The sequence below is a fragment of the Nyctibius grandis genome, chromosome 7 (assembly GCF_013368605.1).
Source record: "Nyctibius grandis isolate bNycGra1 chromosome 7, bNycGra1.pri, whole genome shotgun sequence".
Lineage (NCBI taxonomy): Eukaryota > Metazoa > Chordata > Aves > Nyctibiiformes > Nyctibiidae > Nyctibius > Nyctibius grandis.
In genome coordinates, this window is record NC_090664.1 from 26,632,411 (window position 1) to 26,648,126 (window position 15,716).

General features: G+C 34.7%; 1 protein-coding gene across 6 annotated transcripts in view; it reads left to right on the forward strand.

Annotated features, from left to right (window-relative positions):
• DGKB (diacylglycerol kinase beta) overlaps positions 1 to 15,716 on the forward strand; it is a 336,656-nt gene that overhangs the window by 175,220 nt on the left and 145,720 nt on the right. For all 6 annotated transcript variants that reach the window (XM_068404614.1, XM_068404612.1, XM_068404613.1 and 3 more), the window contains one exon: positions 12,455 to 12,519. In XM_068404614.1, the coding sequence (XP_068260715.1) occupies positions 12,455 to 12,519 (65 nt within the window). The remainder of the gene's footprint in view (positions 1 to 12,454; positions 12,520 to 15,716) is intronic.

The window sequence follows — 15,716 nt, forward strand, 5'->3', positions numbered from 1 at the left end:
GAAACCATCCCATTCAAGTTGTTTGCAATGAAATTTTATGGACCTGACTCTGACCATGTGCTTTAGTTGTCTCCTGAATTGATCTGCAGGAGCTGAAATCACCATATCAGCAGATTTTCAAAATGACAAAGCTCTCTAGTCATGTGTTAAAACTGTGGTATATGTGAAAATAAAAGTATAGTTTGCCATTTCTGCATATTTATAATACATCTCTTGCATAAGCGTGGTTCCATATTCCATGGCTCATTTCAAACCAAGAGCATTATTTTAAGGGATACTGGCTTCAGAGAAGAAAGAATCTAAAGAGTTTATTTTCTCTGCTTGTTCCTGCCTCTGCACTACAGCTTTCTGTGCTCTTAGTTTGATTGTTTGGGGAGTAACTCTGTAAACTAGATAACTAATTTGGGGAATTGTACCCCAGTATTTAGTGTAAACAACTTGGCCTTCTGGAAAACCTCATCTGTGCTGGAAATCCTGAGTAAATGGGACTTACGCAAGGAGTTTTTATGCAGATATAGAATCCTCCCAAGCAATTTGATGCTGAGAATAGGATACTGGAATAATATATTCAAAGCTACCATCAAAGCTGTAAGTTGCTAAACAACCGTGACGCACTGAGCCTGTCCAGATGGTTAGGCAAAAAGCATTATGCAAGCGCACACTTGGGAGGGGGAATTTTTTGCTAGAAAATTTAAGGAATTTCTCAGTTCTACTTGTCGTATACTTCTCTAGACTTCTTCATGAGTCTTCTGCAAACTTGGATCTATGGCATGTGAAAGGCAACAAAAATATTTCTTTAGCCCTCTCTTAAGGATCGATGCAGCACTTCTAAAGCAATTTGGACATTTTTATTTCTTGGGTTCAAAATTTTGTGTGTGTGAAATCATAACAAAGGGCTTTGGTGCAGTTTCCAGGGTTTCTGACCACACCAAGAACCATATTTTTTGTTTTGCTGTGAGATTTCTTAATAGTGTAATAGTATTGCGTAAACCAATAGTGAAATATAGAATTGGTAGTTTCTAAAATTGCTGGGTGTTTTTTTCCTTTTCAGCTGAAGCCAATTTTAACTGCATGTTAGCTTTATTAAAGAAATGTTTACAATTCTTAATCATTAGTGACCAGTACAATAAAGAACAATTTTTTGTTGTTGCTAGGTATCAACATTCTGGTAATAACCTGTGACTTATTCCCTTTATACCACATAATAGAACCTGTCTGTGGAATAAATAAATATGTTTAACCTGAAAGCCTTTTAATGTCCAGGCTGCATAACCTCTGTGTGCCTTATGCTAGGTAGATCATCTCTGTAAAATGTTTTACATAGCTAAATTATTTATTCAAAGCAGCTATAGAGGAAGCTTGATCTGTTTCAGGAGGAAAATATATGTGAATCAGTTTTGTAATATTTGACTACACTTACCCTAAACATGCGTTCATATTTGGACATATTTTAACACTTTTCCATATTTCCAAATACTAAGTTCAGAAAAGGCTTTTCTTTCTATAAGCCATAGCATGTTTTATGTTTTTTTGGAATAGAGGATTTAATTATTTGTACAGAATATCTTTTTCAGCCCCTCAGTGCTCAGTAAGATGACATCTAGTTCCATTTTTTAGTCTCATTTGTATTTCAGATAGGCATTAATGCAGAGCCTAGGCTTTATTTAACTTGAGAGCAATTGATACTAAACATTGTTTGTATGAATTAATTATATAAAGTTTTTGGGATAGCAGGTATATTTCAGAGAATATTAACCTCCTATTTTTCGTGGAAATACTGGTCACTGCCATGTAGTATGTGATTGGGTTTTGCACTCCAGGAAGGAGTCTGACCACTTACGCTGTCTATGAAGACTAGTATGCATTTAACTTTAAAGTTACAAATTTGAGTAACACTAGCAGTAAAACCCACGTATGATCAAGATGATCTGCTAGGGTCTAATCTGTTCAGTCTAATACCTTTATGAACAGTTTAATTTCATTCTGTTTCTGCAGTACCCTTTTGGATACTCAGAGAAACCACTGGTGGGGGTAGGCTTGGCGCAAGTAACTCATCTGAATCTAGTTCATAACTCTTGAAGGCTTCTCACTCGCCCAGTTATTTTCAAACTACCTGTTAAATAGGTTTGTCTCAGTTTGATACAAAACTCCTGCCATTTTCCCTGTGACCTCACTCATCTGTAAGGCAATCTAGCTCTTTTTCATTAGCTGTGAGCACTAGGGTGAACCAGGCCATGTGTAGGTACTTCCATTAGACTCTTCTGCTACTTCTTCAAAACTTGGAAGCCCTCAAAGGCTGTACAAATATTTAATATGCTTAAACACCTGAAGAGTAATATACTTGTCACTCTTTCCCCACCAAGGCAGCATTACCCAGGGCCTGCAAGCATGCTTTTCAGTTGCTGTTGTTGCCTTCCCTCAGCTATGTCATACTTTGACAAACCCTCAAGGTCTGAATTGGATCCCAAGTGCTTACTGGTACAAGGATGTGGCCTACATCGGTAGAGGAGAAAGGAGGAAGGAAGCTTGAAGGAGCCTCCATAGAAGCCTGTGTGGGAATTACGAAGCTTATACACTTTGTCAGGACTGCAAACCAAGACATATTGCCAAATGATGGCAAGAACTGAAGGCCAAAGGACAGAAAATCCTTGCAACTGTCACCCACTCAAACTGTGGACAAAAGAGTTTGCCCTCAGTACATGGCACTTCCATGGACTTGATATGGAGTCATTTAGAAGTTACATCAGCCATTTGACAGTGAGGACTTGGTCTTCTTTCCATGTTGGAATATTCTATAGCTACTCACTTAACAAGAAACTTAAGGTGTAGGTAAGATTAAGACTGCATGAAAGATTGGCAATATAAAATTGTGGAGAGCCATAACTCAAAAAACTAAAGACTCTGCTTGAATTAACTGTGCTTCTGGACCAACAGCATTTGAGCCTAAGCAATCCGAAATTCCATGAGAGAAAACAGAGCTTGGTCTGCCATTCCAGATATTTTTCAGTGAGTGTTTAAATAGCAGGCTACAGAAGTAAAATATATGAAGAAAAAACTAAGCAGCAAAAGCAAAGGGGAAAATTAGTTTAAAAATCATACAAGCAGTATCGACTGAACAGTATTTCCAAGGCAGGGAAAGTGAAATCCCAAATGAAAACAAAGGCCTCTAGGCCAGTACATTGTTGATAGGTGGATCTCACATCTGAAGTGGATCTCACATCTGACTGTCTAGCCTTAGGACCCAGGTAGATTCGGAGATGGTGGAAAGAGTAAGTCTGAGGAAGGTGTTTTTTAGGCATAACTCTTATGCTGAATACAATGAACAAATATCTTAGTCATCCACAAACTCTCTGAACTCATCACTTCTTCATCACTGGAGATACTTGGAATATGCAGGCCAGTGGTAATGGCAGGGACTTACCTTCTCCTGCAGGGTAGACAAGTTGTGGTGAATTTATCAGCTCAGGAAAAAAAAACGGGGGTGGAACAGAAGAAAAGGGCACTGACACTGATCCTGGAAAATTATGTCAGAGAGGGAAGTTCTGGAAGAAGATTCTGAGAGAAATTCCTGAAAGAGAGAGAGTTGGTGTTAGTGTTAAAGAGCTGTTTATCAAATAATGTGGAACGTACAAGTTAGCTATCCTTTTCTTAGGACAGAAAAACCCAGAAGTTTGGGTCATTTACCATGGGTCAAATGGAGAAGATGGTGAAGGTGAAGAATGTCAATGATGATAATGCAATTAGAAAAGTTGAACAGGGCAATCTTGAAATCTTTCCAAGGAAGAAGCTTGACACGAATGAAAAACACTATAAAATGAAGTTCTGAGTTATGAGGAAATGTAGAAAACCTGTGTCTGATAACTGTATCCCCAACTGCTTAGTTGGGGATAACACAGGTGAGTACAAAAACAAGAGAATAAAGTAGAAGGATTCAGAAAATATCAGTGCAACACAGGAACAAGTGCAGATATTGAACAAAAGTCAAGAAAGTTGCTTTTAGGCTTATAAGAAAGAGCAAAGAGGCTATATAAAAAATGTGAGGGAGAGGATCTTTAAAAGTTTGTCGTGAATCAGTGGAGAGAGAGAAAACATCTGTAGCTACATAATCTAACATCTAGCCCTAATTTATGAGTATGTTGGGTTTTTTTACAAATGAATATTTGTTTGTCCAGTAGGGAAGATAATAAATAATATTCTAATGCAAAAATTTAAATTTCAAATTGAAAACATAATGAATGAGGAAAACAGTGACCTTTTTCAATTAAGAGAAAAATATTCTTTCAGAGTGTAAATCAATGAGAGACGTTTCAGTGGTTTGCATACTTCTTATAAAAATAAATATCTGCTATGGAAACAAATGAATAACATAAATATGTATTAAAATTATAAGGCTCTGTTGCCAAGGCTTTGACTAACAAGTTATGGGAAGTTGCTAAGGAGAAGTCAGGTGAACGTTCATTATTTGATACCTATAAAATGGGTGATGATACAAGATTTGGCTTGAACCCCAGCAAAGAATTTAGAGGACTGCTCAAACTGTCATATTTCAGGCATAGCTTCATAAAGTTAAGAAACTAGATGTGCTTAGCTTCTTGTATGATTAATAACAAAAGATTTCCAAATGACATTTTGGAACAGAAACTTGCCTACATGCCTTTTGGAAGAACCTTTCCAAAGAGCTTTGTTCTTACTGTTGAGCATACTGGGAGGATAGAGAGATCATCCTGCCAGTATAGGCACCTAAATTAAGGGCCTAAATTTAGCCCTTGAGTATACTACTTTAATGCCAACTTAATCAAAGGTCAAGATGAAAATACCCAAAGTGATTTAGTTTTTGTGTTTAGGTGTTGTTTTTTTTATTAGGACAGTGTTTGCAAACCGTAAATAAGTTGAGTTTAATTTTTCAAGACAGTGCACAAGCAATTATTCCTTCTCCCAAACAGGCCTTTTTCTTTATGTTAAGTTTTTAGTGTGATGGCAATAATTAGTATTTCACAAAAAAAAATGCTTAGTAATTGATTTTTTGGGGAGAATTACTCACTCTCCTCTCCTCAGAACTGCAAAAGTGCTGGGCATGGAAGTCTAAGCATTCATTTGAAGCTAGACAGGCTCTCAACGTAAACTTTGTTTCTGTGCTTTTTACTGAAGATATCTGTGAGCCGTTGCTGTGTGTTTCTGAAGAACAGCTAAAGCAACAGCCAATTTCATTGCATTCTATTGCTTAGATTGGCTTTCAGTCTGAGCTGTGTCCTTGATTGTGTTATGCTCAAACTCATTGTGCAGAATAATTTGGGACAATTTCAACATAGTTCCCCATCTGCAAGTATCAGAAATGCTACTAAAGGTTTACCACAGAAATCTTTTTGATATACAAGATATTTAATACACTGTCTATATGGCTGTATTGGCTAATTGCCATGTGATCACTTTTCTTCTTCTCTTTTTAGTGACCACATAAACACTCAGAATGGATCTAGAAGAACCCTTCTCTAGTTACAGTAAATTTAGGATGACCAAATATAAAGAAAGGAAGATGTGCTCAGTGACATAGTGTATCCTCATTAGAGCTCATCTTACAGGATATATGTCCTCTGCGTTGTATTGAGTCATGGGGCACAGTTTGTTTTAGTCATCTAGTCTGATAATAACCTAACTGCCTTATCTCCCAGTCTTCTTTAATGGTCCTTGAATTTGATTAGTGACTTAAAAACATAGATACATAGAAATTTAGTGTCAGTTTCTAAAAACTAAAATAGCTCCTCAAAGAAACTCCTTGAGAAACTGGTACAAAGACTTGTCTTACAGGAGCGGAGCCTGGACTGGTCCCTACACAGCTGGGACGTGTGGTCACCCTATATGAACTGGTCAATAGTAAATTCTGATGAGTCAATTTGTGTACGTGTCCACATGTCATAGAGTTATACATAGACAGAACATAGGAATGGGTTGTTTTTTTTTCACAAACACATCTTTTCCTGCAAACTAGATTCCACTTTTGCATCTGTGTGAAACATTTCTAGTACCAAATTATGTGCATACAGTGTCAGAAACTCAACAGAGATCTGATTTCAAATGAAGAGTGAGAGGAAATATGCTTACATTTGAAGGCCTTTTCCAAATATTTTGTTACAATTTCCTGATATACCATCCTCTGGTCTTATGCCTATGATTTATAAATACTGTGGTTACTGATGTTTCATCCTGGATTTAGAGATATTACCTACTTAAATGAATATTTAAAATATGAACTGTCACTTGACTTAGTAATACAGCTGAAATGTATTTAAACATGACCATCAGAGGGCTGGCTGTCAAGAATATCACTGACAAAATGCATTGAATTATCTTGACAGTTAACTGTCTTGGAAAACCAGGAACACAAGTTTCTAAGATTTTTTTTTTCTCAGATTTTTTTCTTAAGAAAGTGAATTATCATTATCTTTTAGTAAAGCTGTATCAAAAAGAGCTTGAAATCTCTTCCTGCTCTGACCTTCTCAAGCTATCACCTTTCTCAGATATACTGGTTCAGAATATCAGTGGAAATGAAGACAACTGTAGTAACTAGTGTTTCACCAAAAGCTAATGGATTAATGAAATTTTTTGGAAGATCTCTTACTTCATCTCTCAGGTTAGTGTATGTAATTTAATCAAAAATATCTGTGAATCAAATATGAAATGATAGCTTGATTCAAACAAGGCAGGACCTGAAGCTTCTTAAGTACATTTTTCTAGACTTGGTCATTAAATAGTTCAGTACTAGCCATATTATTTGCTTATCTGAGACTGTTTGATTATTATGGGGTGGGAAATACTAAACCAAAGGATGTATCTGTGGTTTTTGCTTTTTGTGAGTATGTGCAGAAAGTGGAATGCATAATCATAAGGGTGTTTGTTTATCTAGAAAACAAGTTTTAGTCTTAAGCCACTACAAAAAAATTTTCTTAATCTATTTTCAATGGTATTTTTTTGTACATCTGTACTATTCCACATTAATAACTGATGTGAGCTAACTGCTTGTTCAAGTTAGATTTGCATTCTGATCCAAAGATTACAGGTTGCTGAATTACCCCTTAAGCTTCCTAGCCTTGTGGATCCATTAAACCTTAATTAAAGAAGCATCTTAGAAAAAAATAATCAGACCATTTATATCCAAAGAAGATGCACATTGGTCATTTGTTTGTTCACCAGCATAAAAATTATTATTTAATGGAAATTTTAATCACAGCAAGCTTATAGATAGACATATATTAAATGCATTAATCTTTCTATAAGGTTATTCACAATGTATAAGGTTACTCCTCTGAACAGACTGCTTCAGATTGCTTTCCGGTAATGCTAATACCCATTAAAAAGATGAATATATATGTGTGTAAGTCAATCATAAGGTATTAAAGAGGTGTAGCAACTTAAGCTTCTTTTCTTCTTGGCAGGTCACTTTGAGAAATGTCCTAGTTCAATTAGAATATTTTTTCCATTTCCTAGGAGTAGATTCAGATATGCTCTGTCTGTTCTCTATCTTACCTTCACTGTCAGGATTTAAAACAAACCTGAGTGAGATATAAGGATAGTCCAGCTACTTCAGACTCCGAACAGGTTCAAATTAAGGGTATATATATATGTATGTGTCCGCATGTTCATCACACATATATTCAGGTTGAATATTTGGGAGATATAGAGGTACATTTTTTAAGAGTCTGTATGCAATTTTGTAGAATTTGAACTGGGATGAGCTGCATTTTGTGTTCCTCAAACACCCATTCCTTCATCTCTATTTTCAAAATGCTATGGTATTGAGTGGAAACCATCTAAACTAGAGGCATACAAAAGAGAACAAGCTGTGGTAGGTTTTTTTCAGATTAGATTGGTGATACTATGAAATGAATGTTCAAAGAAATTATCATCTAGGTTATTGTCATATATTGCATATGACATGTAAATGACTGTAAAAATATTGTATATCTTAAAAAGAAATTAAGTATTTTAGAATAGTAGCATACAACTCAAATATTCATATAATATTCTCAGAAACACAAAATTGTCTAATTAGTTACTTAGTTCTGCTTTAAATGCTCTGTATTCAGCATTAGTTTGCGTACCAGCATTGATTTTGATGCAAAAGTGTTCCTGAAAAAAATCGCCGTTCTTGGATGCTTTGGTGAAAAATATTACAATGCTTTAGGTATAAAATGAGCTTTGTGACTGAAGCGTGCGTGTAGTGAAATGTACTAGTTTCATATTACAGTGATCCCGTAAGACCTTCCTCCTCCTTTCACCTTGCAACAGGCCTGACAGCATTGTGCCTCCTCAGATTATTATTAATAATAAAGGTCTTGCAGATTTTAGGCATGTTTGTGTGCATTTATGGTGTGTTACTTTTAAAAATAGAAATACTTAGATTCAGGTATAGTACTGCTGGGAAATTGTATTTCAGACTAGCATACCTATCAAGTTATTAATAAAAATTAAGAAATAATGCCCACAGGTGATATTAATTATAAGCCAGTATCTGACTGTCAAATGACCTTTCTAAAAAAACCTGCTCAGTTGTTACCTTGCTAGGTAATATCATGAAGCATGTGACTTTGCTTTACTGACTCCTGGGTTTTCTCTTTTACATCAGTTTTATTATCAAATACAAAGATCATTTCTCATTTTACTGGCCATCCTCAATATCAGGTACCAGGAAAGGTCAGCATACTAAAGCAACAATATGCAAACAATATTCGACTTACCATGCATGTGGATAATGCTCTGTTTCTCAGTATAGTTAATTAGGTGATTTTAATATAGTTTCTGACACAAAAAAGAAATTAATTCTCCGTTGGTCCAACAACAGTTGTATGCTCTAAATAGGTTAGGCTAGATGCCTCTTTTTGAAATGGCTGAATGAAGTCTGCTAAAATGAATCCTATTTCAAAGGCAGCTGAAACAGCTCACAATGAAGGACCCTATGTTCTCGTCATCCGGAAATATGAAACTTTTAATGGTTGCTCCTCAGGATTCAAGGATGGCATCTGACAATTCCTGCAGCACTTAGGAGACAGAACTTACATTCCTGCCTCCTCTCAAGTTCCTGTTACTTTCAGTTTTTCTGGTAGTTTTTCATTTATTTATACTAGGCTGTATGCTACTATCTTAACAAATAACAGATGATAGACATTTGAAAAACAGAAAACATAGTGTAGTTTTGCTTTTTTTCTCTTTTCTTTTTTTCCTCTAAAGCAAAGGATTATTTTGCTAACACAGAACCAGCATGGGCTGGTTTCAGATTTTCCTGTAGTGTTGAGTTATGTTTGGGAAGAGGTCCCTGTGCTAGGGAATCTAAGGACTCACATACAGAATCACAGAATGGTTAAGGGTTGGAAGGGACCTCTGGAGATCATCTAGACCAACCCCCTGCCAAAGCAGGTTCACCTAGAGCATGTTGCACAGGGTTGTGTCCAGGCGGGTTTTGAATATCTCCAGAGAAGAAGACTCCACAACCTGCCTGGGCAGCCTCTTCCAGTGCTCTGCCACCCTCCACTGGACTCAGTTAAGGGTTCAAAAGAGTAGTTGGGCAGTATGAACTAAAGAAAGCTATATCAACTCACCTACTTTTGAGCTTATCTGTATGTAGTTACCACTCTGGTTTACGGTCTCCATTAATAAAAATAGCCTTTCAACAATTTTTGTATGAAATTTGCCTGACATGCCTGTCTTGTGTTGTGGCCATCAAAATTAGCTTTGTGTATTACTTTCTTTACCTCTTAGCTCATTAAGTTAATTGATCCATTTTGGAGTCAGAAAAAGTTCAGGCAGGGGAAAATTTTGATCAAATCAACCTTACATGGAAACAACTGCCTGTTTGCCATCTGCAGTGGGCATTGATCCCCAGCTTGTTTGTGCCTTGTATTTATTATGCATGAGTAAGCGCATTAGCCTTTTCATTTCATTCATTAGACAGTCCTTGATTAGTGTTTCCTAGTTTCTGTCAAATATGCTACTATTTTATTCGTTTTATCTTGGGTCTGTCTTTTTCTTTTGCTTCAGTGTGTAGAAAATTAACAGTTAACCACAACAGTAGTCCTTTTATTTCTTTTTCATACAGACCTGTCTAACAAATATAATTTTCTAATGTTGGCACATCTAATGTGGGATAAAGTACGAATGATGGGTCTTTCTAAAGTTAACAAGAGTTATTATTTTAGTTCAGCTTAGCAGGCTTTGTTTAGAAGTGTGATGTCTCAGGGTTTACTGTCAGCTTTATTTCATCCATCTCGAAGAACTGTGGGATCACCCGGATACTTGTGGATATTTGCCTTATAAAATTGCATTGCATATAAAAATAAATTCAAAATAATGATGACTGCAGTTTGAGAATATTGCACTGAAAGTTTCACATAACAGTCTGGATGACAGGACAGAACAATAAGGCATTTTATGACTAACACCAGTTCATTCACTAGGGTTTTTTGCTGTCATTTCCTTGTAGAACAGTAAAGTGTTAAATGACAATTCAGTTCTTAAAGATAATAGAAAAATAAATAAATAATGATGTGATGTGCATAAAGCAACAAACTATATACATCTTTAGAAACTACATAATAAGATCATGAATAAAAGTGACTATTTCAATGGAGCCAGTACATTTACTGGTGCCACTAAATGATTTTATTTGATCAGCGATCGCAAGTTTTGTCTAAAAAAATCTATGCTATGCTAGACCCTTATGTAGATAGAGCATGTGTAAAATATTATGACTTATTTATTGGTTTTTTATTTGTAATCTTAAAAGTTTATTTAAATAGTATCAATCTATCTGAACAATTTTATCTTTGACATGGTATGAAAGTTCATACTTTTATTTTTTAAAGTACCCACAAGCCAGTAGACCAAACCTGACGGTTGGACCAGTCTGTTCTCCAGAGAGTGCCCTGCTTAAGATTCTAGTAAATAAAAAACTATCACAGTCATAAAGTGTTGCAGCCATGTTTGATGCTAGTGGATACCTATATATCTGCACAAAATACTTGCTTGCTTATTTGAGATTTATATTAATTTTGCTTGGTTTAAATATAAATATTTTAAACAGAATACTTTAATCATGTTTGGAATCAGAAATACAATAAAATTTAAGTATTTAATTCTGTTTTTTCCCCCAAATGCTAATTCTCATGGTTTGAAAATAATTTAAAGAGTTGCTCGATGTAGACTTCATACTGAATTTAATACTTCTCTCAAACTCTTAGCTTTCATATTTCCATAATCTTTTAAGTAGGTAAATATTGTATTTTTTTCATATACGTGGTAGTTGATTATAGTGATAGTTTTATTTGTAGTTTTTGTCAAACTCTATTTACATGGAAACTGGAATTAATTTAAAATTCTTACTAACTGAACTGACTCATCTCATATTTGTATTCTCATATATGCAGCATTTAAAGACATACTTATAAGAACATGATCCAAATGAGTTTCTCTGTGTTTACTGCCTCCTGCAAGAATGAAGACTTGGTAGATTTCATACTCTCACACCTCATTTAATACATACATTAAAAAATATAAAACTTCTTACTTTCTTAATTCCCAGTTTGTAAATTTTTTATGAATTAGTATGTGAAATAAATATTATATGATCTAGAATGAGTAAAACATTATTTTCATACCTGCAAAGGAGATATAAAAATGCTGTGAAAACTGATTCTAGAACATCAGTTCCAAATACTCTATTTTCAGCAACTCCCGCCACCACAATGGTTTGATTCTTTTTAAAATGTTATACACATAAAAGTATTTCATACAACTATTTCATTTCACATACACATTATTTAAATGTATTATTAGCATCATTTACTACATTTTAAAATATTTTGATAAAATATATTTAATTTCATTAACTAGTCTGTTTTTTCTATTAAAAAATCCATTTTTTCCCCCACGTGTTTTCATATCCTGACATATAGCAGATGGGGCATCTCCTGGCTTTCATTCCCATTTTCTACCAAATTTTAGAGAAAGCTATCAAATTGCCATATGCAAATATCAAGCTATATGCATATAAATTAAGTCTGCTGAATCTATCACTCACCTTTACTGAATGAATAGATTTCATAGACTTTTTATTTAGTATTCCAACAAGAACGAACTTTGTGAATGGTCTTATTGTAAACCTTCACCCGATCTGGATGGTATTTGCTGTACAAAAGTGGAAGACACTTCCAGTAAACATAACTATCATGTCAGATTTGTAAAAAGGAATAATGGAGCCTGTAGCAAGTGTAATAAATTAAGTTCAGATATATCCCATTCTTGGAACATTGTACCTGTAAGCTTTCTAAGTGATAAGGGTATTCCTCTTGTTGAAAATGACAGTTCACAAAACACCTTACAAAAGATATGCCTTGTTTACAGTTTTGGTCTTCTGTTTTGCAGTTTTCTCATCATGACAGATTTATGGTTTTCTTTTTCCTGTTAGGATGCTTCAATTGCCCACAGATTCCATATCATGAGAGAAAAACATCCAGAGAAGTTCAACAGTAGGTAAGAATCTAAAAATATTTGCATATGAAAAGATTCTTTCCATGTTATTAAGGTGTGTTCTGTGAGGGGTTAAATTTTGCACATCCTTTAAAATATTGATTCTTATAAAAGAGAGGAAATTCGTGCATTTTATATGAAGTATATGCTCCCAGACTGCTTGTAGTGTAACTGTTTTATATCTGGTATTTCAACTGAAATGAATAGCATTATAAATAAACTGTTCTCACATGTTAAATGTTTGACTTGTAAGACTAGCATGGACAAGATGATGCATTGTGATATCTGAGGATCCCTGAATTGACACTTTGCTATTAGGCACTGAAGAACACTTATTAGACAGCTGCAGATGGTTGTGCTTATGTTTCATTCCCACAGGCACACTGGTACATTGACAGGGGGCTCTTCCATATATACTCTTAGTAAGGACAAGTGAATGCCATTTTACACATAAATGCTTTTATCATTAAACAACTTTGGATATGTAAAAAAGTCAGGAATGAGACTTTGCATCTGTTCCTTGTGTTGCTTTTTGAATTTGCAATGTTATCTCAGAGCTTTTCTGGAGATTAAAAATGTATTACAACATGTACTGTAAATTCACCTTCTTTCAATATCTGGTTTGTTGAGTAGATAATATTCATAATGCAATGCTTATGTTTGTCTCTTCTTATTTAGGTAATTTAGCACATAAGTTGTGATGGGTAAAAGCAACATTTTAGAAAGTTTAATTAACATTTAAAGGCACATAGGGAGAGGAAAGTAAGATATGAAGTTATTGGGAATAAATGGGGAATATCTAGTAATAATCATTAACACAAATATTTTGTCATTGTGAGCCTACCCATGGACTTTCTTTAGTTTTCCATGGGGGTGACCTGGAAAGTCTTGTGTAGATGAAAATCTTCATAGACCTTAAGATGATAAAATATGCTGTTTGTGCTGTCATCTTAGAGCTGTACAGAATGATGTTTGACTATGTTGAATATTAGCTAACTTCTTACTGTTTTCATGTTGAAAGTATAAATTTTACGTTTAACAATCAGAGGTGGGGACTTTTTTCTTAAATAACCAATCTGTTCAGCATCTATGTAATGACATACTATGACCCTGAGTGTGTTTCTTTTTAAGTTCCACAGTAAACATTTATTTTGTATGACCTCCTCTTCCTACCTCCAATGCTACTCGTTCTGAAAGAATTATACTATGCAAAGATTAGAACTCAAGCCTGATCTGCACATCCCAATGTATTATACTCATTCAGCAGGACTAGAGATACTGGACATTTAGCAAATGCAGATATTCTAGGCCCTGAAGATTAAGCTAGTTTATCAGTGGTCTTTCTACATATTTTCAGCAGTTCGCAATTATAATTTATAAAAAGCTCAGCTAATAACATGAGTTTCAGATCAGTTTTCATGTCACAATAAATTATATGCCATTAATAATATCTGCTAGCAGACTCACCTTGAAATTCATCTATATTTTAAGGAACCTTATGTTTCTAACATTATCTTAAGGAAATTAATTACAAAAATATATAGTTCCAGTCCGTACGTGCTTTGGTACTGCGATATTGAAAGAACTTGAAAAAAACAATGATTCTCTGGGTATTGAAAGACTATTCAGAAAGATTATGCATTTCTAAAAAAGAATGTAAAGACTCAAGCAAAGTATTGCAAAAGAAACTGATGTTTTAAAATGTTTCTTCTTTTGTGGGTGAGAAAAAAATGCGGAGTTCTATTTTCATTGAATACAATTTTCCAAATGATGTTAGTTCACGAATAGTTTGTTCCACTAACAGTTATTTACATGTGGCAACACTCCATAATAAGTTTTCCTGCAGTGTGTGAAAATAAGACCCTTTTTTAGATGTCTGCTAAACCACAAGACTTTATTTACCAGAGTGTGGAATTTTCTGTGCAATCTAAATGATTTAGGATCAGCAAGTCCAGCTCAAGTCAGATTCATAGTGGGCTCCATAGTTAATAGCACTTACTCATTTGAAAGTCCTACATTGTCACATGTTAATATCTTCTGTGATTTAAAAAATCAGTTCTTTTGTGGATTTATGTTCAATTTTTTTCTTGCCTGATTTTCCAAGGTTTTGAGCTCCCACAGCTGTCATTCAGTTTTGTAAAGCAGATCCTTGCACCAAGGTTTGACTCTGAAAATGAATATGGCAAAAGTTTCCTCACTGAAGAGAAGCTTTAAGTTTATGCTGTGTGCAGAGGTCTTTAAAAACCCAAATGTGTTGTATTTGCTTCATTGAAGTAAATTAGGTTAAGTTTGGGGTTGGAGAATCTTGTGCTTTAAATCCTGGTAATGATCCTCAAATTCCTGAGGACATTCCTAGACACTCTGATCCCAAGTTTCATGTGTAAATAGAGCATACCAATAGGGAAACTCCTGACACATTGTACTTGTGTGTGAGAGCAGAATCTTTCTGTAGTTGCTTACGTTCTCAAAATGAAAATGAGAGCGTATCACAAGGCTTGGAAGAACTTTTTAATGACTACTAGCCAATATTTAGAATGCTTTGGAAGTAGGTGGCTAATTAATAGGAACTCTGACACATTTTGAAGCTGTTCCTAGATATTGGGCACAAAGATTTAGTATTACTGACTTATTAAAAACAGAAAGAGATTAAGGTGTGGATTTATAAACTGCCTACAGATACTTAAACATTTAAGTCTTTGAAAAATCTCAGATTGAGTATGTGTAAATACTCATGAATTAAAAATCCACATTATCTGTTGTTTCTTAAATCTTCAAATGACTTAGCAGCTACTTTGTGACATTTCTTTTGAATGAAGCACCTGTTTGGTTCAGATTTCTTAAATTGAAATCAAGTCCCTTTGTCAAAAGAGTTTTCTGTGTTCAGAAGCTTAAATTTCACTGAAAAACATTTAATGCATGCCTTAATCTCTTTAAAATGTTATACTTGTAAACTGCAATATGGAATGGCTGCATATTGTTTTCCAAATAAGGTTCAGCATAAATGTCTAATAGTGATTTTAAAATATTCATTACTTGTTCCTAAAAATGGATCTGCAGGAGAAGAATTTTTCTTCTGGTGATGGTCAAATAGAAAAGAATGGAAGTGAGAACACAGTAGCATCCCCACCTTTGTCAAAAGAATGAATCCTAATATGCCATTTTAAGTAATTGTATCTTCAGATCATTAGCACACATTATCA